This window comes from Rhododendron vialii, chromosome 7a (assembly GCF_030253575.1).
Source record: "Rhododendron vialii isolate Sample 1 chromosome 7a, ASM3025357v1".
NCBI classification, from domain to species: domain Eukaryota; kingdom Viridiplantae; phylum Streptophyta; class Magnoliopsida; order Ericales; family Ericaceae; genus Rhododendron; species Rhododendron vialii.
This window is the reverse complement of record NC_080563.1, coordinates 11,217,006-11,240,773: the sequence shown is the minus strand read 5'-3', so window position 1 is coordinate 11,240,773 and position 23,768 is coordinate 11,217,006. Positions and strand designations below refer to the sequence as shown.

At 37.5% G+C, this 23,768-nt stretch overlaps 1 protein-coding gene and 1 long non-coding RNA gene across 2 annotated transcripts; both read right to left on the bottom strand.

Moving 5' to 3' along the window:
• Nucleotides 1-222: 222 nt before the first annotated feature.
• Nucleotides 223-2,943, bottom strand: LOC131331840 (uncharacterized). Its single transcript, XR_009201537.1, has 2 exons — nucleotides 2,571-2,943; nucleotides 223-870 (listed from the first exon to the last, which is right to left on the bottom strand). It is a non-coding gene; the product is annotated as an uncharacterized LOC131331840 (long non-coding RNA).
• Nucleotides 2,944-8,010: 5,067 nt separating this feature from the next.
• LOC131331838 (SPX domain-containing membrane protein At4g22990-like) lies at nucleotides 8,011-23,262 on the bottom strand. Its single transcript, XM_058365779.1, has 11 exons — nucleotides 22,825-23,262; nucleotides 20,490-20,548; nucleotides 19,489-19,609; nucleotides 18,876-19,187; nucleotides 16,425-16,529; nucleotides 15,842-16,296; nucleotides 14,574-14,875; nucleotides 13,777-13,961; nucleotides 10,044-10,234; nucleotides 9,433-9,566; nucleotides 8,011-8,603 (listed from the first exon to the last, which is right to left on the bottom strand). Exons 2-11 carry the CDS (start codon nucleotides 20,540-20,542, stop codon nucleotides 8,365-8,367), a joined length of 2,097 nt encoding a protein of 698 aa, XP_058221762.1. The 5' UTR covers nucleotides 20,543-20,548; nucleotides 22,825-23,262; the 3' UTR covers nucleotides 8,011-8,364.
• Nucleotides 23,263-23,768: the final 506 nt, after the last annotated feature.

The following is a 23,768-nucleotide window of genomic DNA, read 5'->3' as shown; positions in this document are numbered from 1 at the left end:
GGTACAGATATTATATCTGTACCAGTAGCACCGTTCGGGTAAATGGTGGTTAGAAGGAAAGAAAATTGAGGCCGGGTAGATTTGTACAACTAGACTGGAGAAAAGAATCTATTGCGACAAATGCACACTCAAGGAAAGTTACTCTCTGGGTATACGCATGCACAATCGATTACGGAATAAAATTGAGGTAACGTCCAAAAAAAATTTGCCAGATTAAATAAATTAGCACATAAAATTTTATATCTATATATAAATATATATATATATATATATATATATCTATATTCTTTAAGAGAAAGGAAAAAAATTTCAGGTCGTTACACAATCAAACCCACCCGAAACCCAAATATACAACAAAGCTCAAACAAAATAAACAGGCCAACAAAGATCCACCCAGCTAATCCAACCCCACAAAATCCTAACCCGCCCCCAAACCGCTGCTGCGCAAAGCACCGTAAGCAACACCACACTGCCAATACCACCACCCAACCGCCTCGCCGTTAAGCAGATCCGGTCCCTCCTAGAAGACCGGAGGCAGGAATGAATCCAACAGACCCACCAAAGTAAAACTAATGGTGCCCTACGACGACGGAGAGGAGAACAAAGAGAGGGCATTGGTAGAACAGATCAGCCGCCTAACACCGCCTCTCCATGAACCCCCAGGATCATGAACGCGAACAAAAGCTGGAACCAACACCGCCAAGTCAACCCCTTGTCCGGCCTGCACCTTTGAAGTGATTGCCGGCCAAAATCAGCAACACAAAGACGACCAGAAAATGCAGATCATTGGGGTCGCACACCCTTCGCGGCCATACCTCCAAACCTCCGCCACCACTGCGAAATCCAATTTGCCTACCAGTTTTGAAAAACCTTCAAAAAATAGTTAGAAAACAGAAGAAGAAAAAAAACAACTCTCCTCCAAACTTCAAAACAGATCATGCTCCCAACACCACAACCGCCGACTGCCACCATGACTGCCCGAAGCACCCGAAGCCACTAGGCACGCCGGAGGAGCCAAGAAACGTCCGGCCGGAGGCAATGAGACGCGGGTCACCATCGCCACACCCTCCTTTTTTTAGTAGCATTGCTATTGAAAGGGTAATGATATACAAGCAAAAGTACTTTTATTTCATACAGAATGACATTGCAATATTATGTTCCTTTTTTTACCTTCATAAAACCGAAACATGGATTGTTGTGACATACCACTATAATTCAAGAATAACACTACCGTTGGTCTCGAGGGATGTTTAGAATTAAAATTGGTAAATAATTTTTCTTGATTTAAAGTCCATGTTGTGTTACCATGTGTACAATACCGTATTTGCGTCCAAAAATTTCTCTGCAGAATTTACTAAGCTAAATGACTCGAAACTTAAAACAATCACAAACTGCCTGCAGTATGGGGATAAGATTGTTCTTAGCCTAGACCCAAGAAAACAAGCACGAAGATCAGAAAAAGAATGCCTAAGAGCATAAGCACATGGATAATGTCATACTAAGACGTCAATTTTGGAATATCATGCCGTCTAATACTTGTTTCCGTTAGTTTTTGGAACAATTTCAAAGATTAATTAAACTTTCTTTTGTTCAAAAAAAAGAAGAAAAGGATGCCGATGTCTGCCAACTAATGGTATAATACTAGCAAGTAGCAAGCGCAGACATAGATCCAAATACAAACACTTGACACCGTAATGTTAAAGAAGTGGGACCCAGAAAAATTAAATAAATAAATCTGTTTTTATTTCTTAATTTTATTGTCCAACCATCAATACGAACACTGTATCTACACACACTCAAAAGTAAAAAGACCGCCACTAAACTTAGCAAGTGATAAGTCATATCTATTAACCCTAGCTTGAAATAGTTTTTTGTGTTTTTAATGATCATGACGACATGTCCCCAAATGTGTCTCAAGTGAACCGTGGGTGTCCTCGGTGCATTCTAAATGTGTCCCCCTCCTCAGCATCTGCAACATGAGTACATCGAGTTAGGTGTGTCGGTACTTCATAAATGAGACATAAAAACAACAATGTAAAGTACATGTAGACTACCAAATTACTAATCAATAGGGCCCAGCAACTTTTCAGTTGATCATTCATGTTTGAGAATCAAGTTTTCCAAAAGATTTGTCTGGTTAATCAATTATTTCAAAAGACTAACCCCGTTCCGTGCACTAACTAAAATAAATACTCCTTATTTTATGTTTTCTGAATTAAAAGTGATGTAATGTGAGAGAATGATCTCTCTGTCTCGTAAAACGAAAAAAAGTACTTAATTAAAAAATAAGAATTTTAGTGAAACGAAGCCTAAGTTTGGTTACCAAGCTTTTCCTCTTTGACGATAATTGAATAGCTTAGATATAAATAAATTGGATCCATTTCCTAATAGCTAGCCCGAAATATAACTTACTCTTGAACAATCTATGATCACTTAGACTCATAGAGCTCACATCTATAATTACCTTAAGGTAATATATAACCTTATCCATGCAAAGTATAGCGCCCGTGCTCGCACAGATGCACATATAGTCAAATATAGCTATAGATACGTTATATATATGATCATACCTTGCATAAAATGCTAGTAGTACTGTACGTCCCTTCTTGAATTATGTTTATGGGTATTATAATAAGCTGAAGCAGTTGTAGGGCAACTCTCCTTTGGCAGTTGATCATCACCGGCCAGAGAGGTTAAGCCAAGAGAAGCACATATATGGCATTGCATATATACAGCAGCATGCATGCACCAACAGCCGTCAGAGGGTTGCCCTATAACGGGTTCGCTTACTTGAATCGATCCATCGACCTCCTTTCATGCATGTGGCGGCGCAGCCATAGTTTTGAAGACATGTATAAGCGCCGAGTAGTGCTTTAATTTATAGCCATTCCAAGGCCGTAGCCCTAATGGAATAAACCGTTTAAGAAATGGCATATGCCCCTGGATATCCTTTGTTTAATGCCTTCCTTTTTCACCCATTCCATGCCAAACACTCCTTATAGATTCTCTCTCTCTCTCTCTGTGTGTGGATTTGGACTTCGTAGTTGCAGGGAATGATAGAAAGCATGTCCACTATCGAGAGAAGATGCCAGCATTTGGAAGAAATAATTGAGTGCGAAGTCACCTGCTGATAAAAAGCGGTAAATCGAATTCGTAAGACACCCTTTGTCTTCAAATAATCCAATCGTGTACCAATCATATCGCATGTGAGATTTCTCATTGGTCGGTGATATACTTATCAGATGTATGCGCAAGATGGAGTAGAAATTTGGTCTTTGAGGCATATCCCGTGTTATATCCTTTCTGATTTTCATTTGCTTTATGTTGGCGGCCTTTTGTCTGTTCGAACTGACAATGCATTTCCCAATGGGGAAGGATCCGGTTTCGGACCAATTTGGTCCATTTGTTTGCATCCGAGTTTTGAATGGCTCAGATTTGTTTGGATTTATTTTTATTATAAAATATCCAAAACACTCCGAACAAATTCACTTTTAGACGGCTCAGATTTGTTCGGATTTATTTTTATTATAAAATACCCAAAACACTCAGAACACATCTGAGTCATTCGAGCCGTTCAAAACACTTTTGGACGGCTCGGATGCAAACAATAGACCAAACTGTTCTGAACTAAATGGATTGGATCCGACCCCTTCCCAATGATTCCCGCAGACCCTAAATTTTTTGCAATTACCTTTGTCTTTAATTAATATTTGTCTCACACATATATAGTTGTTTTTTGTATGTACCAAGATAACATTTTTTTTTTTGTGTGCATGGGAAAAAGGCATGTTAGTGGACGATAGTTAGGTTGAATTTCTCATTGCTTGTAGAACATGGAATTTACTGTATTTACAAGTGATAACTGCTCGCAAAATACTTTTAACTGTCATTTATAGCCATGGCAAAAAGAACATGTGCCATAGGAGGTGTAGCACCTGAAGCGGTTAATGATTGCATTTCGATCGTATACAATGTACGTTTTACATGTAACGCCCCGATTTTCTAAAGAATTTCGAAAGTATTAACCCTAAAATACACTGAATTTTATAAACTACTAGGCCCCTATTTGTCGTTATACAAAATGTACATACAAAAAAATACAACAAAAAAAATCCAACATTTTATTTAAATATCTTCAGAGCAACTCCAGTCTTGATTCAGATCTCAAGCATACTTGGTCTCCACTCTTGGTATTCTTCCTGTGTCAAACAGCTCCACCATTGAACCCTGCACCCTCTGGCAAATTGATCGCTGAAGCAAATGATTTACCAGGATACAAACGTATCCGTGAGTGATAATTCACCCAGTAGAATAATCCCAATCCTACCAACCCCTTACTCTACATTTAGCAGATCAACAATATATCAATTCATAGGAGGTACAGAATAATAACACATCGCCCTTTCCTTTACTATCCATTATCTTACATGAAATCTAAGGATCCTTTCCACAAGATCCTTTCCTCCTATATCCACTAACTTTGACCGTCCCATGGAATAACTCTCCATTTATTTGTCCTGCACCAAGGTTTTAAGCGAATACTACTAAATTATGTATCCAGTCTGGATTCGCTGACAACCATAATAAAGGAACAGCTCACCATGACAACTCAGCATTAGCGGTCGCACTATCTCATTGTCAGGATCCTTTACCGTCTCCCAACTCTACACTCTGGGTATTTTACCATACCCTTAATCTACACACTGGGTACTATACCGTATTCAAGGATCCTTCACCGTTTCCCAAAATACTGTACCCGGAGTCTTTTACCGTCCTCCACACACACACACTGAGTACTGTACCGTATTTAGGATCTTTTACCGTATCCCAAATACTGTACCAGGAGTCATTTACCGTCCTCCACACACTCTGAGTACTTTACCGTACTCGGGGTCTTTTACCGTTCCCTAACTCAACTAAAGGTACTTTACCGTACCAGGGTCCTTTACCGGCACCCAACATCCTTAATCAACTTTACCATTTTATCCTTTACTTAACCACGTCTACTTGTTCACTACTCGAAACCACCCATGAACCCAAGCCCATTCCAACACGAACAACATGATACAATCAATAACAGCTCGATTCATAACATAATACATTTCAATGAGATAAAAAGTACATATCAAATAATATTGTGCGAGTAAATAAACACATAATATTTTATGATTGGACCGATACCCTTAAGATTCGTTGAACAAATAAATTAATTAATTATAGCATGCGCTTATTCTACTAAAAATAAATCAACCACATACTTTAGGTTCAAATTGAGAATTAAAGTATATTCAGGGGGCAAACTGCAATTTCATAATATCTCACTTTAAAAGAAAAACGTGCATGCTACAGTAGCCTTCGATTTTAAATTTTTCAGGAAACAGAGTACTTCTAGTTTGACTCGCGGGTATGACAAATCTCATTATAACTTTTTAAATTTATCATATAGAAATTATTTAATACTTAGGAGAAAATAGGAAAGCAATTATTCTACCTTAAATCCGGCCGAAAGAGCGGGTACTAGTTTGTGCACGATTTCGGTAAAATGAAAAAGACGGCGGCAGCAGCAGGGGACTCGAGGCTAATTGGAAGGTGATTTGTGAATACTTGGTGATGTAGTGATTGATTGATAACCTGAATATGATGTACGGAGGGATTTTATGTAGAAATTCGTCTCTCTCTCTCTCTCTATTCTAGACTCAATAATAAAATTGGGAGTGAGATAATATACTGGTGTTCAATTTTCGAATTTATGTGGGTATGTATAATGGGAGAAAATAAGGTAGTGAGAATGTGAGAGGATAAGTGTGAAAGTGGTAGAATGGGAAAGGAGAGTGAATGAGAAAGATACTGATAATGATAAGAGAAATAGAGGACAAGTGCCACATTTGGTGGGGTTTTCTTTAATGTAATGTATGTGGACGCGTATATGTATAAGGTGAGAATGTATGTGGACACGTTTATGTATAAAGTGAGAATGTATGTGGACGCGTTTATGTATAAGGTGAGAATGTATGTGGACGCATATATGTATAGGATGAGAGAGAAAAAGAAGTGGAGAGTTAATTTAAATAGAATTCTAGTTAGGATTTAGATAGAAAAGATAAGAGATGAATATGAATCCCTAATTTTCTGTATATCTAAAGTTTAAATATATATCTTAAACAATAGCGCAAATAATATCAACTGTACACGTAATAATATATTTTAATTATTCAATCTAATTAATTATTGAATTAAAAATTTAACAATATAAATTTGTATTAAAAAAAATTAGGTCAAAAATCCGGATCGTTACATTACATGAACCAATCACATCTGCTAAAACAATTCTACTTGCACATGATCAAGCGCGGAGAGGGCATTTTTTAGGCAATTCGGTTAAGTTACGAGAGAAGAAAGTAAAAATTAACTGACCAACAAGACATGCAGCGTATGTGATTTTGTTTTCATGATCAAGACCTTATTGACAGCCCTGAATATGGGAACAATAGATATGAATAAAAATGCATGCATGCGATAATGTAATTTAAATCATGGCTTATGGATTTTCACCCAATTGTGGGCTTATCTCAACCTAAAAAAAAAAAAAAAATACTCATCAAAATAGTTTTGGATATGAAGAATCTCACAAAATCACGTTTGTGATTGACATGTAATCTCGCGATATTTATATAACACCACAACTTTTTATCGACGACATTTCACTTGCGAAAAATTACAGCGTCGATTAGTAAGCCTATTCTAGTTTCAGCTGATCACTTCTTTTCTTTTTTTTTTTTGCTCCGTGAAAGTCAGTATTGTTAGTTGTTGAACTCGTGTCAAATGCATGAGTACGTAGACACTAAACTACCGCTCCAATTGTGCCGACCACCTCCTATTGGGCTGGGAAACGAAACTTAATTTTGGCCGAAATTGGATAAGCTGGGACTTTAGGGTTGTAGCATTGCCACATGATGCTAGTAGGTCATTTTTCACTACACAAGTGTGAAATCCACACATTATACTGATTTTAGAATGAAACCCACACCCACACCAATATGTTGTGGAAAAGAGTTCTCAAGCAACGTGTGACAATGCCTTAAGAGCAGTAAATAATTTCCGGTGGAAAGTTTTTTAGGAAAATCAACTTTCCTGTAAAATTCTGTATTCAATTACGAGGAAAGTTATAAGACCCATAACTTCAACTTTTCCACTGAAACGAGAACTAGCCCCGCACCCGGAGGCAGCCTTCCTTGAATCGGATAGCCATTGATTCTTGAATGCAAATAATTCTACAAAATAAATCTTTCCAAAAGGAAAGAATTCTAGTTTTCCTGTAAGATTTTTTGTCAAGACAAAACGAAAAGGAAAAACTTCACCTCATTTCACTTTTCTTGAAAATCTATTTCCCATATAACATTCCCGACAACTGAACGGAGCCTAGATTCATTTGATCATCAGAACCGAATATTGAAGTGGTAGACCTGCGAAAGGCCCACACACATATTGTTTAAGAGAACCCACCAGGCCACCACTCGAGTGGATCATACTCAACTCTTCTATATGCTCGTACCATTATTCTGTTGAAATCAATGGTATCTAATTCTACCACACCCCTCCTGCTTCAACATTGGGAAAACTAGAAACAGAAACTTCAGTCCCAAAGGTAGGAAAAAGAAATCACTCACTCTCTTAACTCTACACACATCGCCAGGCAAATGCAACCATTGCTGTAATCAACCAAACGCATCCACATGTATGACTTGCGGGAAAATTTCATAACCATCATTCCATTAATCCAATTACCACTGGGAGATTGGAATACAATTATACGCATTATTAAACATAAAACACGCATAAATCCAATTATCTAAGATCGTACCCGAACTGTGCAGTGGTTGGCAGACATGTACTAACTGGAATAGCTTCTTTTTCTTTTCTTTTTTTAATTTGGAACGAGCTATTTTGATCTGCGTAGGAAAAATCCCCTTTCCTATCGACTATAAAGAAATCTTGTGAAAATCCAAGACGTGAAATCAACTGACAGCAATTCGTCCATTTATCATACTACAAAAATACATTAACAGATTTTGATCGTTATCCAAGCTTTCTTGAAAGAGGCTTTTCAAGCTCCAGTCCCCTTTTGTACTCAGATAGAAAGCAAATAATCCTTGTACATACACAAAGGTGAATTGCATTGAAAGGGCTCTTACAAATCAATATATCAATCTTACAGAGAATGCTTTCCTTACTGGAAACCATCTTGATCAGGCTATTGCAAGAAGGTGGACAAATTACCAGGACAAAAATAGATTAGCCAACTGGTTATGGCCATTGGGACATCAATTTGGGACCTAAAGACATTTTCCAAATGAAGAGACTGAACTAGTAGAGAGAGTTGTAGGTACGGCAGGTCAAAATAATAGAGGATATGCAAATTAACAGAGAAGGAATTAGGGTGAGGTTCAAGAGCCTACTCTCACCCAAGAACCCTGCCACAGTTATTGTTGCATCTGCAATCACTCGCGCAATAGTTCCAGCTTCGGTGGAAAGCAATCCGCCATTGTAGGTTCCACGAGATAGCCTCGATGACATAACCCGAGAGAGGAGAGACAAATTGACACCTGTGTGGAAACAACATAATGAAAAATGGAATCGCAATAGGTGTCAAGTACAGCTTAAAGGTTGTGATGTTCTTCAATGGAGGTGGGAGATTTTCTTATCACTTGCTTGAATTTCCATACTAATATATAGAGGCAACACCTAGATTTGGGGAGGCTTGAAGTTGAATTTGTCGTCATCTAAAAAGAATTACTTATTGTAATCTCTTCTAGTTAATTGTGAGGAGGCATAATGCAAATTGGGTTCAAACCACAAATTCTCGCTGGTAATTGTCAGAATAGCTTTGTTTGGAGAAATGACACCAGGTTCCCTGTGCATTCCAATACGAAGATAGGAAGTACCATATTCAGGGAATACAAAGGTCTATTACCAGACCAAAAGAGCCTTTCTAGGTTTCACTGAGACTAGATATGCCTAAATTGTCTAACCAACCTTCCCTCTTAAGTATTGCACAAAGCAAATCTAGTACTCCATACAAAACAATACCATCTTTCAACACGAGAGAATAGAAGAGGTGCAATTTTTGTCCTTCAGAAGGGGTAATTCCTGTTTAGGGGACTGCCTCCTTTCCCTTGTACACGCGACCATTACTTCACAATCCCTGGTTACATTTGTCATATAAATTATCAAGCAAAATGCTAACCTCAGCCCTAAGGGTGGAGGATAATATGTAAAAGGTGCATTGATATCCGAAAAAAGTGTAATGATATCCGTGAGATACGTTTTGATATCTGAAATTGTTCTTTGCATATTATCCTACGACTATTGGACGGAGGTAAGCAAGACCCAATTATAAAAGAAATAATGAGTTCATCAGATATGTAAACTTACCCTCCAGAACTTCAGCAGACACGAACACAATGAGTCCAGAACATACATATTGTGGCACAGTATAATTACCAATTACATGGAAGCTTAGGAGTATGCCCACGCAAACCAAAATTTCAGAAGCTAACAACATTTGTCTGCAATAAACTAAAATAAGTCAGTACGTCATGGTAAAAAGGATATAAGTTTCAAGGAGTGTCCTTGCAATTACCATGAATTTGTGTTACTACAGAATGTGCAGAACCAACTCTTCCTATTAGCAAGCATACAAGGAATAACAACTTCCATCATTTTTTCAACCGTCATGCTAACAAAATACCGCTATCAAGACAAGCCTTAAACGCTTATTAGGTGTTCCACCGACGAAAAGACAGAGAGATAAACAAGTATGACAAACACAGGCTAAACTTTTAAAGATACCTGATTGATCCAAGTAAGTCTACCAATATTAAAAGGCTAAATAATAAAAGGTCAACAAAAAACCGATATTAAAAGGCTAAATAATAAAAGGTCAACAAAAAACCTAAGTACAAGTCCTCGCTTACTTTTTACTGAGGTCACTATCAAAGAAGTGAAGGAAAATAATTTACATCAAAAGAAAACCCCCAAATTACCTGTCTTCAAACATGTTGCTGAAGTAGCTTCCAACAGCAATGTTTACTGGAAGAACTGTTAGGCCAAGACATGCAAGAAAAACCGCAACTGTGCTTGTGGACCAGCTGAAGTAGTATGTGGTGATGACGCTAGATTCAGAGAGTAAAATCTCCATTACATATTTGAGCATGAAGTAAATAAGCAATTGAACCTGAAAACACACGTAGAAATAATCATGTTTTGGCAAGAAAAAAGACGATTATATTGTGTGCTTTTGAGACGTATATAAATTACACAAAGTAGAGAGTTAGGAGAAGAATGTATCCAGGACATACGAACAACCGAATCTAGCTATCTAAAATAGATAATTTCCACTTTCAAACAAGCTTCTTGCGCAAAAAGCCAACTGTATTACACATTTTTCTGATCTTCAATGAATAACCAATGGGCTGTCTTAAATTTCAGCCCAAACTCCAAAATAATGTGCCACAGGCTACAGAGAAGATATCATTCATCTAACTTCGTCTCAATAAAAACTATTCCCCCCAACTCACGTATCTGCCATTCGAATAACAAAGGGGAATTTTTAGTTACACCCCCCTTACTTTATTATTAGATACATACACCCTGTGAACCTTCGACTAAAGTGAGAATATGAATGGCGTTAGAAAAAGTAACAAAAAGTCAAAATTACTCATCCAAAGCCATCAAATTAGCATGACTGCCACTTTGCTCCTTAGTTTGGCCTAAAAAAAGGGGCCACCTAGATATACACATATATGTACTTGATACTCTCTCTCTCTCTCTCTCTCTCTCTCTATATATATATAAATATATATATATATATATATATATATATATATATATTTATATAGAAATCTTCAAGTAAGGACCTTAAAATAAGAACCTTATATGCGGACCTCCCCATTTTTCGCCTTTCCTGATCGAATTTCGATGATCCGAGCCGCTCAATGTGTTCAGAACGTGATTTTAAGGGTACCCACAAGAAATCGGCAAAAAAAATGACCGGGAAGGGCTTGATTTGAGCAGTTTTTATTTGAACCGTTCAATAAAAAACAAACAAAAACTGCTCGGATGAAACCCTTTCCGGTCTGTTTTTTTGCTGATTCCTCGCGGGTACCCTTAAAATCACGTTCTGAACACATTGAACGGCTCGGATCGTCGAAATTTGATCGGGAAAGGGAGGTCCGTATTTGTTTTTTATTAAAATGAGGTGGTCCTTATTAGAAGGGGACTCATATATATATACACACACACACGCACACACACACTATTAAAATTTCAAAATGAGTTTCCACTAATTTCAAAATACAAAAGTAAATCAATGTATTCCTCTCAAAATTGGAACTCTCACGTCTCACAAAAAATCAAAGACCAAACCCTAGAAGCCAAAATACCCACATCCCCCATGTTTCTTTTCTTCTCTGTTTTTTTTTTGCTCAAACCCACATCCCAATGTTGTGATAACAGTTCACGTCTAATCCAAGGCCCACTTGATTACAACCATGTAATCCCTCTCTCTCTCGCTCCACACTTTTTTCAGGAGGGAAGGTAAAGAAGCATCACAAAGAGAGAGTGAGAAAGAAAACCTTCCGAATCCAACATTCTCCATTTAATTATGTCTCTCCCTCTCTCTCTGGAATTGGTTCGAAGATAGAAGATGCACAGAAGTTCCTTTCAACTCAATGCTGAAGTTCCTTTAGTCCATCCTTAGATGACAACCCAAGGCAACCAAGTCCTCGTCGACACAAATCCCAAGTCCAAATTATGTTGACCACGTAAATAATCCTAACAGTGTTGAACTTAATCAGAATCGATTTTGTTCACTATGTATCCTTTTTGCACAAGATTGATTGAATACAGGGGACTTCCACCATTTTTTAGAGTGATTAGAGAGAGTAACGTAGACCCAAATCTTTTATTCTCAACCTCAAAGATCTAAATATTTGAATCGCATTTTCGGGAAGACGAGAAACCAATTCCAAGTTCAAAAAACTCCTTCCGAATCAAGAGAATTGGTAAAGTATCCAACTCAAAACCAATGGCTATGAGTGGAGAGGCCGCCCAAGCTCATATACTAGTTTTGGAAGAGTTATAATTAACTGATGTAGGACAAACTCCAACACATAGAAACGATCCATAACACATAGATCCCAACAAACAATAGTGCACTTAAGACACAACAAGGGGAAACAAATTCTCCAAAACCTATGTTACCTGGAACGCGGAAACAACAATGCACTTAAGGCACAACAAGGGGAAACAAATTCTCCGAAACCTGTTACTTGGAACGCAGATTGTTCTGGTACAAGGAACGAGAACGCAGTACACCACATGCTTAAATTGTATGCGAGGGGTAGGCTTCTATAGATAGCAAAACTATAACTTACTCGACCAAGCAATAAAGATCCAGTGCAACTAAACATTGTTTGTCAAATTATTCATACAAAACACATTTCTAGGAGTATAAAGACTGAACTTTTAACACTTTCTCCCACCGAAATTCCATTTTCTCTCTATTTTTACTATTATAAGTTGACATTTTAGGGAAAACAAAGGGGATCGCTTTAGATCGCTAAATTTACTGTTTTGGAACAGTAGTGTACCATGTTTTGTACCATGTTTTGGAACGTTCGTACCAAAACGTAATTCGCTAGGGTAGTAGAGTTCCCTGGTAACATAGTCCAAAACCCTAGCTTTGATACCATGTTAAAGCATCCAACTCAAAACCAATTGGCTATGAGTGGGGAGGCCACCCAAGCTCATATACAAGTTTTGGAGGAGATAATTAACCGATGTGGGACAAACTCTAACAAGAACAATCATGCACAAAAGGATGAGAAAGAGAAGTGAGGATTACCACATCAATAGTTTCGTTCATGATCCCATCCCCTTATCACCACCCATATCGATTGCCAACGATTAAGCTTCGGAGAGAGAGAGAGAGAGAGAGAGAGAGAGAGAGAGAGAGAGAGAATTTCTCATTTCCTTACCATGAAATTCATGATAATTTTGTCATTTTTTAAAGAAATTGCTAATTTAGGGTACTATTGTTACACATTCTCTTAGTTTGGATAGAAAGTTTAGTCGAAAGTTCAGGTGGTGTATGTACCTAATAATGAAGTATAGGGGGTGTAAGTTAAAATGGGTTAAAGTACAGGCTATGTAGTATGGATACGAACACGGACATGAATAGGGACACGGACACGGACATAGGACATGAGAATTCTAAACAAATGGGGACAAGGACACCGCAAAGTACACAACTAAAATAAGTAAACAAGTAAATAATATTAATTTAAACCAATGGAAACATAGCTATATGTAGATGCATGAATATCAATATGTATAAACAAGCATCATATATACATCACATTAAACTTCTAACCCAAAATATTTGAAGTAATACACATTTACCCCCCAAAAATATTTCAAAATTGCATATTTAACCCCTTTCGTGTCCCCATACGTCCCCACTGTGTCCCCCTTATCCCAACCATGTCTCTTTCAAAAATTAATTAAATTTAATGGACACGCCATGTGGCGTGTCCCATACGTTTTTTTCGTGTCCCTGCGTCGGACACAAGGACACGCTGGCCTCTTGGAGTGTCAGTGCTTCATAGAGTACATGGGGTGTAGCTAAAAAATCCCCAATAACAAAATCATCAACACAAGCTTCGTCAACGTTTGAGAGTTATACTTTGAAGTAGGAAATTGAAAGTCAAAAACTACCTTTACAGACGGCGTGAGTAATCTATATGCTGACGCTATAGATGCGGCTGGTTGACGAGACTCCTCAGGAGGTTCTTCACTTCCATCACATTCTTGGTCACCATCCTCATCTTCTTGGGTTTTTTCTGAACCTAAGAGCAATGGTTGCGCAAGGCCGTCTTCAAGAGCACCGTCATCTATTTGATCTGCCATCACAAAAGATCCATCATCTAGTTAGCAAACATAAAATATGGGAACATTAAGCAAGTAAAAACGAAAAGCTACACTTGTCTATTACTATAACCAGGGCATATATGAAGGCAAAGATTTATGGAACAACAGTTTGAGCAATTCAAAATGGTAAATGGCACATGCCCATCAGGCGAAAAATGACTGAAAACCAACCAACTTCTCTGCACTACGTAAGAAAATAATGAATATCGTTAATTGCAAGAAGAAATGTTGAAAAACAAAATTACAACAAAGAAACAAGGCAGACCCATTATTCTGGAGATAAAAGGCATAACTCTCCAATAATTTCACGATTTTGGGCAACTAACATGGGATTTACTAAATTACCCAAGCAATAAAATGTTCGAATGAAGTTATGAACAATGTTTTCGTAGAGGCAAGTAAAAAGAAAAACTGCAACTCAAGTATAGCCAGTTTGTAGATGTACTTTTAAGCACTTCTACACTACACGGAAACTCAATAAAATTTCAAGAGTTAATCCAATCTTTTTTGCATTAAAAAAGAAGTGAACAATTGTATTCAGTCATAAAAAATTAGAGCAAGTAACATTACAGAAGTTAAAATACCATCATTTGGTGCTTGGGGAGTATGTTGCTCTTCAGTCTCACGTGAAGGTTCTTTAAATGCTATCCATAACCACACTAAATAAACTAGCCATGCCACAGCCATTATCCACCCAGGCAAAGTATTTTGGTTAAATGTGATCCCGTGAATCGTAAAATCAATTTGAAGTAAACCACCAAGTGCGGGACCACAAGCCATTCCAAGAGCACTGGCACTAACAAAACCTGCTGAAGCCTGCATGCGGATTTTGAGTGGCACACAATCACTAATATAACGCCGGTTAACAGCCCTAGCAGACCCCAAACTGAAAATATGAAAACAAAAACACATTTATTGTGAAGTATATTATGAGGTAAAGTTGCAATTTCAACTGCGACAAACTTGATACAATTAGCCATTAGGGTCCTAGGTTTAATATGAAATACAAGAAAAGCAGGAAGTACCTATGAACAAACACAATTGATAAGAAAAATGAAGCAAAACATCTTAGTATGAAAATTAAATAGTCTTAGTACGAAAATTAAATAGCTAATTATAGCATCCCGAATTGCATATACTTGCTTGATTTTTGTCTGGTCCATAATCTTATGGTTTACCGTTTACCTTCTAACAGCATTCCATTACCGTGCAACTATTGATATCACTGAAAAACCTATTGAGATCATTTGACACAAGAAGTTAGCAGGATTGTGAAGAAAAATGCAATAGAGGGCTATCTACAAATGGACATTGATTTCATAAAGTTGGTTGTCCATGCTTTTTCCTAGTTGCAATTGTTTCATGACATTACACCAATTAGTTGGACATGCTAGTGGTCATGGATTCCAAGTCATGCTACGACAAACATAGTGAAAAGTTAATGTGACTAGGGAGTGCACACCATTGAGGGAAAGGAAAAAGCAAACATTAAAACAAACCACTCCTATAGACTGGAAACCTATTGTTTTCATTGTTCAATGTAGTTGTTTTAACAGGGCTGCAGATGAAAAAATCAGCTTACTGAAAAATAACAAATACAAATCAGCTTGCACGAACCAAAATACAAGGTCAAATAACCAACCCCAACAACCTTTCCATCATGAACCCGCTGTGTAAGAAGGGGAAGAATAACTTGTTCAGCAAAAGTGAAACCAGTGCAATCAGCATTAAGCTAGAAAGATTTGAGAGAGAGAGAGAGAGAGAGAGATCAATGTTTCTAGCAAAAATGACTCAACAAATAATCCTGCAGAATCCGTGACATGCACAAGCATATCCAAAGAGAGAGACTTACCCACAAAACAGACGGCCAATTAGAAGAACCGCAATTGAATTCATATTGTAAGCCAATGCGTACAAGGTATTTCCCACAACCAGGACTATGCTACTAAATATTAGAGGTTTGAAGTATGATTTATTTGACCAAGCACTGAAATATACTGAAGAAAAGATCTGTGCAACAGCCATTGCACCGATAACAATTCCGCAAACAGTGGCTGCAGCGCCAAGGCTCAGTGAATAGTCATCGGCTGTTGGAACAATGATATATGTGTTGACCATATAGAGAAAGGTGTTTGCCAAGTTTAGGAGAAGCGACATAAAATGGTATCTCTGATCATCTTCATAGTCCTCAGTTGGAGTAGGTAACTCGTCTTGCATTATAAATGCATGTCGTGCCAAAAAATCAAGGAAGTTTGTTGAGTGGGTTAATCTGTCTACGGCTGCTTTTATGGAAACAATAACAGAATCCTGCAGATGAACCCCAGAAAGAAATCTTCAAATACTGAGGTGAGAACTCGGTATAAGATGCATGTTACACTACTTGACGAATGCAATGACAATGAAAACAACCAAGTCGAAGTAGATTTAAGGGACACCTGTAGAGGTAGAGCCGCCTCGTCGTAAATGGATAAGTAGCTCCCTTGACGGTCCTGAAGATCTGCAAGATTGCGAGATATGGCCCCCACAACAGCCCCTAACCCCTGCAAATTCCACCCATCATGAGTGACAGGTTGATACAATACAGTACTGTAATATTTTTGGTGACACCTACTACAATATTGGCTGGCCTACCCAAGAGCAAAACCTGTATATAACAAGACTTCCATATATAATCTTACTCTACTGCAAAAAAAGAAAAAAAAAAACCTTGGGGGCTTGTTGGGGGCAAGAAGAGAAGACAGAGATGTTAAACAAAATTTTTAATCTTGACTCAATTCAGCTTTTATGAAGAAGACAGAGATGTTAAACAAAAAATTTAATCTTGACTCAATTCAGCTTTTATGAAGAAGACAGGGATGTTAAACAAAAATTTTAATCTTGACTCAATTCAGCTTTTATGAATCATGAATCTTGAATCACATGGAATCATGAATCATAAAATTAGGAGACTGTCTTAGAAAGAGAGAACATAGATATTTAGAAAAAATGAAAGTATGTGGAACTGAAATGTGTCGTGTTATAAAAAGACCTCAATGTGGTCACAGTGTCATAGCAAACTACTTGCTGAGACAAACCAATAGAGGACCTTTAATGACCAGTTCCCTCTTTTATTGTGCCAAAGATACAATGTCAACAACATGAGGTTTCCTACACAAATCTATTTTCAAAGTAAGCTCTATTAAGTGCTAACGCATCAATTCAACCCCAAGAGAATGAGAGACCATGAGTGTTATTATATCTGAACGCTTTTGAGAGAATCTTCCTTTCAAATAACATTACCCACAATGTGAACAATGTTTCTGTTTGAAAATTGGTGCATGAGTTCGGTAATGTTATCTATGTAGTACGGCTACGGACAAGGACACAACAATTCTCAAAAAATGGGACGCGGACACGGCAGTCAGGGAAATTTTTTTTGTGGTATGATATTTTAGTTATGCATACCGACTTCAGGCTCCTATCGAATGAGGTTATGACCGATGGTGCATCATTCGGGTGTCCCCTCATTTCTAAATGCGTCCTGACTCCTGACGGGTCCCCCAATCAAAATTTTAGAATGTAATGTACATGCCACCGTGGCATGTCCCATACGCACTTTGGGCATGTTCCCCGCATGTCTGACCCGGATACATCGACCCCTAGGTGTGTCGGTGCTCCATACATGTTTATGTAAGTAGTTGACCATCACTACACATGCCCAAATAATTCCGAAAAGTCCTCTCCACATTTCCTTCTTTCAAATAGCTGTGTTTACTATTTTTTCTAAAACCATCTCTCATCTTTTGGAATTTTCTTTAGTAAGATTTGCATATTGAGCCAATACTCTACACCAACTCTATATAATGGTCACAAACAATGCACAAAATTACACCACCTCCATTATCTTACAAACCTCCCAAAAATAAGAACACTTTCTCAAGTTCCAAATTCATAGATACAACCACATAGGGCCTCATGACATGACAGTTCATTACTATTGCACTCACGTGCAATCTCATGCCTTGCCTTGCCTTGCATTTAAAGGAATGAAATAAACTGTAACAGGTTGAGCCATTAAGACAATTAGTGTATTTTCTTACTTTACTACTAGATTCTTCTTAACAACAAATACAATTCAAGATATAGAAACCCTGCAATTATATTTGTTTTAAACACACCATCCAAAGTTTTATGGTCCCAAATCCCAAATATCCTATCTGAAATGTAGTGTAGCATTGCCCACATTTTACTGCCTCAAGTCAATACATGTATGTATTTCATTAGACCAAAAGAGATGACCGTAAGCAATTTCTAATCATCTACGAAGCCTAAGCAATTTGAATGTAAGCTTTCTAGGAAAAAGTAGGCATTGTGGTCATGGTCTTTTCCCTTTAGGTTTTGTGCTGCGTTAATGTTTGCCTCATCTCTCAGAATTTGATAGGGTCTCTTGGTTTTTGAAGAGTTGCTCTTGTTAGTTCTTGGGGGATGAATTAGGCCTCATTGGATATCTTCAATTTTTTGTCCAATAAATCATTACCCCGTTGGTACTTCTGAAGAAACCGATACCCAACCCCCATGGCATTGAGGAGGGGGAGAATACAAGTACCACTATATTATGATCTTAAAAGCCATAGAAATTCTTAGAGAAGTGGGTTTAGAAGGAGTAAAAAGTAGGAAAACAAGTTTTTATGGTTGTTGAACTTTAACGTCTACCGAATCACACAACTAGCATCCCCTGAGTCGTAAGGTCTGAGCACGATTCGGAATATTCAGCAATGTATTTGAACCGATATTGAGGTCAACCTGTAGCTAATTGAAAGATATATAATGGTGAAAAGTAATATTCTAGCACCTATCAAAATAAACAATAAGAATTAGGCAAAAAGAGAGTGAACAAGGATGATTACCACATGCTTGAAAACTTGTTGCAGCTGGGAATAAGGATGATTAGCACGAGTTCTGACATAGTAATCTGTGAATCTATAGCCAAATCGTTTGTCAAACTTCTTGAGTATCTTACGGAGACCAATTGCATTCATCTCAACAAAAAACAGAAGCTTTAAAAGATCTCGCCCCACTTCTCTATAAGCTTCCCGTAGATCAGATAGTTTGGATATATCTGGTTGCTCTTGAAGAGAATCCTGTTGTTCACCTAGCTTCGCTATCCTGCTTGCGAGTAACCCTTGTTGTTCCAAGAGAAAAAGGACGATTGTTTCAATCTGCAATTATGACAAGAAGACCCAATAACTGAATATTCAACAGATAATAACATAGAGATTCGATCTTAAGCAATGCATGGGGAAATACTGCAATTCCATGAAGAAGCCTTTATCAATGATACGGGGCGAGATCCTCAATCATACGTAATCTCAGCAACACAGAGGTAACATTGTAGGAACCTTTCGGAACTCAGCAGTATATATCCATCAAAACTCAGAAACAATTGCATGAAGATAATTTAGTTGGATTAAATACAAGCACATTAAAAAACAATTAGCCAACATAAGGATACAAGCACACCTGGATATCCAGCATTCTTGAAAAATCCTTGAGAACATGCCGACGGTCTAATGATCCGATTTCAATTTGATGAGCGTATTGCTTTACTTTCTTCTTCATTAGTTTGTAGTTGATGTAATATCTGAAAAGTAACAAACTAGACCACATCAAAAATGTTTATACAGATTATGCAAAACTCGATAATAAACTGCCCTCTTTTCGCCCCCACAAAAAGCAGATTTCAGAAGAAGTGGACTAAAACTTGAGAAGAGGAGTAGTAGATAGCATGGTCTCAAGCGAATTAACTAAGTTTTATCTTCCAGAACTTGCATAGCACCATAGTTGGTTCAACCTTGTGCATCTTTTCCACCTCATATCAAAAGATCAGTCTTTTTTTTGTTAATATGCAATAATTTTCTTCTTTTTGGATGAGGGTGGGGTGGTAAGTTTTCAATAATTTTCTAGCATTCAATTGGCATTTCTTTCAGCTTATTCTTCTTTTAGTATGTTTGCATCCTGTATTTGTTTTAGCCTTTGCCACCAACTAACCACAAGAAGCAGCTAAATTGCTGTGTTTATTAGCTTCTTTCAACCAATTTGATTAATCATTCAAACGTTTTCCATTCCGAAAAGTTACCTATGCTCACTGTTACAGTAACTCCATATCTTCACTCAATGCACACTGCTCAAAATGAGCGAATAGAGATGTATGGTATGGTAGCCAATCAAAGAATAAATCATATATAGGTTAGTTATTGCTTGATAGCACACAAGAGTAACATCCCTGTGCATAAACTTCCATGATAAAACATGGAATGATAAAATAATTATCTGTAACCAATGGCTCGATATTTGAGCCTTTTCTTTCTTATTTTTCAAAAAATAAACCTATCAGGACACCCATAAAGATGAATGTACGTATTGACCAACAAAAGATAAGAATTACGATGACACAAAGCGAAATATCAGTAGTACTAGTAAGCAATGGAAAATAATTCAAACCAATACATATAGAAACATACCCTCGCCATTCTTGAATTTGTCTTTCCTTCAACTTTTTCCCAAAGGCAACCATATCTCCCTGCATAAGTGGTATGACAAAAATACAATGAGAGAGCACTAATATTTAGCAGCGAGAAGGCATACAAAACTCTAGTTACAGGTAATCTTCCGATGCTTTCAGCAAAGATAGCAGTGAAATTTGCTCCTTTAGGTTGCAAAATAAGTTTCTAAAAGAATGCCCCGATAAATTATAGCCTTTTGAAGTTGATAGGACATTCATTACACACATACAGTAAATTTAATTACCTAGGAAAGAAAGCCATCACAAAACACCACAAAACAAATCAAAACAAGCAAGAGACCCCAGTCAACGAGGGCAAAAATTCATCCTCACTCCCACTACAAAACTTTCTGAAGGAATGGAAACAACCCTTCATGGAAGAATGCAGACATATTATGAGGTAGTTTTCTGCTTGAATAAATGTGCAATCATTTGAAACACAGGATTGTGGTCGTAAGACTCCAAAGTAACAATTTTTGCAATGGTGTGCTTATGTGGCCTATACAAGTTCTGAAGAGAATTTAGAACAACTAAATCAATACATTGAGTTATAAATGTCTATAATTCATGAATAGTGACTCTTTTCTCATGACTCCGTATTTGAAGTCTAGTTGGACTATATATGTATGTATGTATCTCCTTCCTATAAGGGCGTCCGCACTCAGCAAAGTGTAGACCTCTCCTTTCCCGATTGAATTTCGATGATCTGAGTTGCTCAATGGGATTAGAACGTGATTTAAGGGTCCCCACGAGAAATTAGCAAAAAAAAAGACCAGGAAGGGCTTAGCAGTTTTCATTGAGCCCTTCCAATTCATTAAACTGCTCGGATGGAGCCCTTCCCAGTCATTTTTTTTGCCGATTTCCCGCGGGTTCCCTTAAAATCATGTTTTGAACACATTGAGCGGCTCGGATCATCGAAATTCAATCGGAAAAGGGGACGTCTGCACTTTAACACAGTGCGGACGCCCTTAGCTGAAGATTTGTGTGTATGTATGTATGTAGATAATTTTGTTGAAACTAGTCAGACTATATACTTATAAGTTATACGTATGGCTGATTATATATAATAAGGCTTTGTTTAAATTGCTATGAATTTGAAATGACTAGAGCTCGTAACCCAAACCACCCTACTGCCTGCCCTCATTAAGACTCCAAAGTAACAATCTTTACACAACTTTTTGCAATTATGTGTGCTTATGTTGCCTATACAAGTTGTGCAGAGACAATTTACGACAACTAGATGAGTCTAAAATGTCAAATTCATAACTACTGACTCTGTTCTATAAATTCTCGCTAACTCAGCAAAAGATGCCTCTAAATTTCTCATGACTCAATTGTCTATACTACAATAAGGCTTCGGTTGAATTGCTATGAATTTCAAATGGAGATAATCAACATTATTACTAACCGAGAATAGCTCAAATTTGTACTTGATAGTTCACATAAGGATTCTGATTCAAAGTTTTTGAGCTCTATCATGATGGATAAGAATAATTACTAAATCCAATTGAAACCCTTCACGTCAAGGATTGTAGTCACACAACAGTACCAATAAAATATACATCTCTTTTACTTCTAACTCATCCTCCACTCTACTTGCACAAGCCACCTATAACTGGACCTCTTCTTTTTCATCAAATTGGAACATCAATCGCTTAATTTGATATTCACGTCTCTCCAAACGGAGCATAAGTGACGTACTTGTCAACAAATAACTACATGTAGATCATCATAAGAGAAAAAGCAAAAAACCCGCATGTGGAGCATACAATTTGACTGTCAGCTTAAGAACAATTACATGTTACCCCAAGAGGTCCTAAGGTCGACTCACGAAGCCAAACATTCTAAACTTGGGTCTACAAGAGGCTCATCTGGTCATTAACTTAAGGGCCTCGGGATTAGTAGAGATGCACACGAGCAAGGGCGCTGCAGGATTTTAGGCCAGCGGTGACAAAAATGCATAACAAAATATTCTGTGTACAGAACACCATACACAATAAAGATATTTATTTTGGGTAAAACTTATCGGGCATAGTTTGTTATGTTTTGTTGAGCTATATGATCTGCTTACTTTCAAATTTTAGTAAATTTTTTCATTTAATCTAGTTGTTATCCACACAATATGCACGAAATATCAAATTATAGTATGTAAAAAAGTAGAAAATTGTTAGTGCATTTTTGGACCCCACAGGGTTCTCTTGAAACCTGTGAAAGCCAAAACAATTACAAACATACTTATAACTCTACAACGAGAGATTAAATGAGACATAAAAGAGGAAATAAGAATACAATACCTAAGTGAGGATTTCGAGAGGCCCTGTTTCTCCTGAAAGCTTAGACGACGACCATTAACAAAAACGAAGAATTGAGCTCAGAGAAAGAGCGCGAATTTCAAAGCGGAGAATAGGAAAACACGATTGCGATTGACTTCTTGAGATTCAGATTCGAATCAATGAACGGAGTCACCGCATGCATATAAAAACACGTATTATGTATTTGGATCCAGAGAAGCTTTCCGCCAACCGAAGAGAATCTATGATTCAATGGTGCGGCAACCCTAGAAAGAAGTCGACTTTCGGTTGATTTGTTCTTTTGTTTTGAGGAATCTACCTATATGGATTGCTGCATGTATTTGCACAGAGAGAGAGAGAGAGAGAGAGAGAGAGAGGGGGGGAAGGGAGTGAGAGGTAGTAAAGATATGCACGGGGAGGGGTTTTGTTCCGATTCGGTTTGTGTGTGCTGGAAAAATCATCCAGTGCTGTACTCTCACGTGGAGACTCGAACTAGTTTGTGTCGTTTTGGATCTCTAGACTCAAACTTTTCTTTCTGCACAAAGTTTCTAGTAAAATTCTCTTCAATTATTATTTTCATTTCTCTATCTATCTCTCTCCACTCATAAACCTAAAAATCTTCTTCAAAATCCAAAATGAACACAGCTGAACAATATGCAACTGTATTAAAAAATATGTGTGTGTTATTTACAATACACATTGGAGTGATTATTCAATGCCCTGGGGCACCATCGGCCACCACCACTACATGTGGTGTCTCAGGTCTATTTTTTACTACACAATGTAGTGGAGCTTAAGATCCGTACACTTTATCTTAAGCCCCACTACAATGTGCGATGGAAAAGAAATCCGGGACATTGAACAATTTTTGTATACATAAGTATAAGATCCAAAATTAGTTATATAAACCTCATATTCTTGTATGGTTGTAAAAGGGCAAAAAAGCA

What these genes read in the sequence shown, in the direction of transcription:
- LOC131331838 (XM_058365779.1), bottom strand. Translation starts at nt 20,542, where the DNA reads ATGGTTGCCTTTGGGAAAAAGTTGAAGGAAAGACAAATTCAAGAATGG. An exon ending in AGGCGGCTCTACCTCTACAG is followed by an intron (nt 16,297 to 16,424) that starts GTGTCCCTTAAA and finishes GTTCATCTGCAG; the next exon opens with GATTCTGTTATTGTTTCCAT. An exon ending in ATTGGCCGTCTGTTTTGTGG is followed by an intron (nt 14,876 to 15,841) that starts GTAAGTCTCTCT and finishes TCATATTTTCAG; the next exon opens with TTTGGGGTCTGCTAGGGCTG.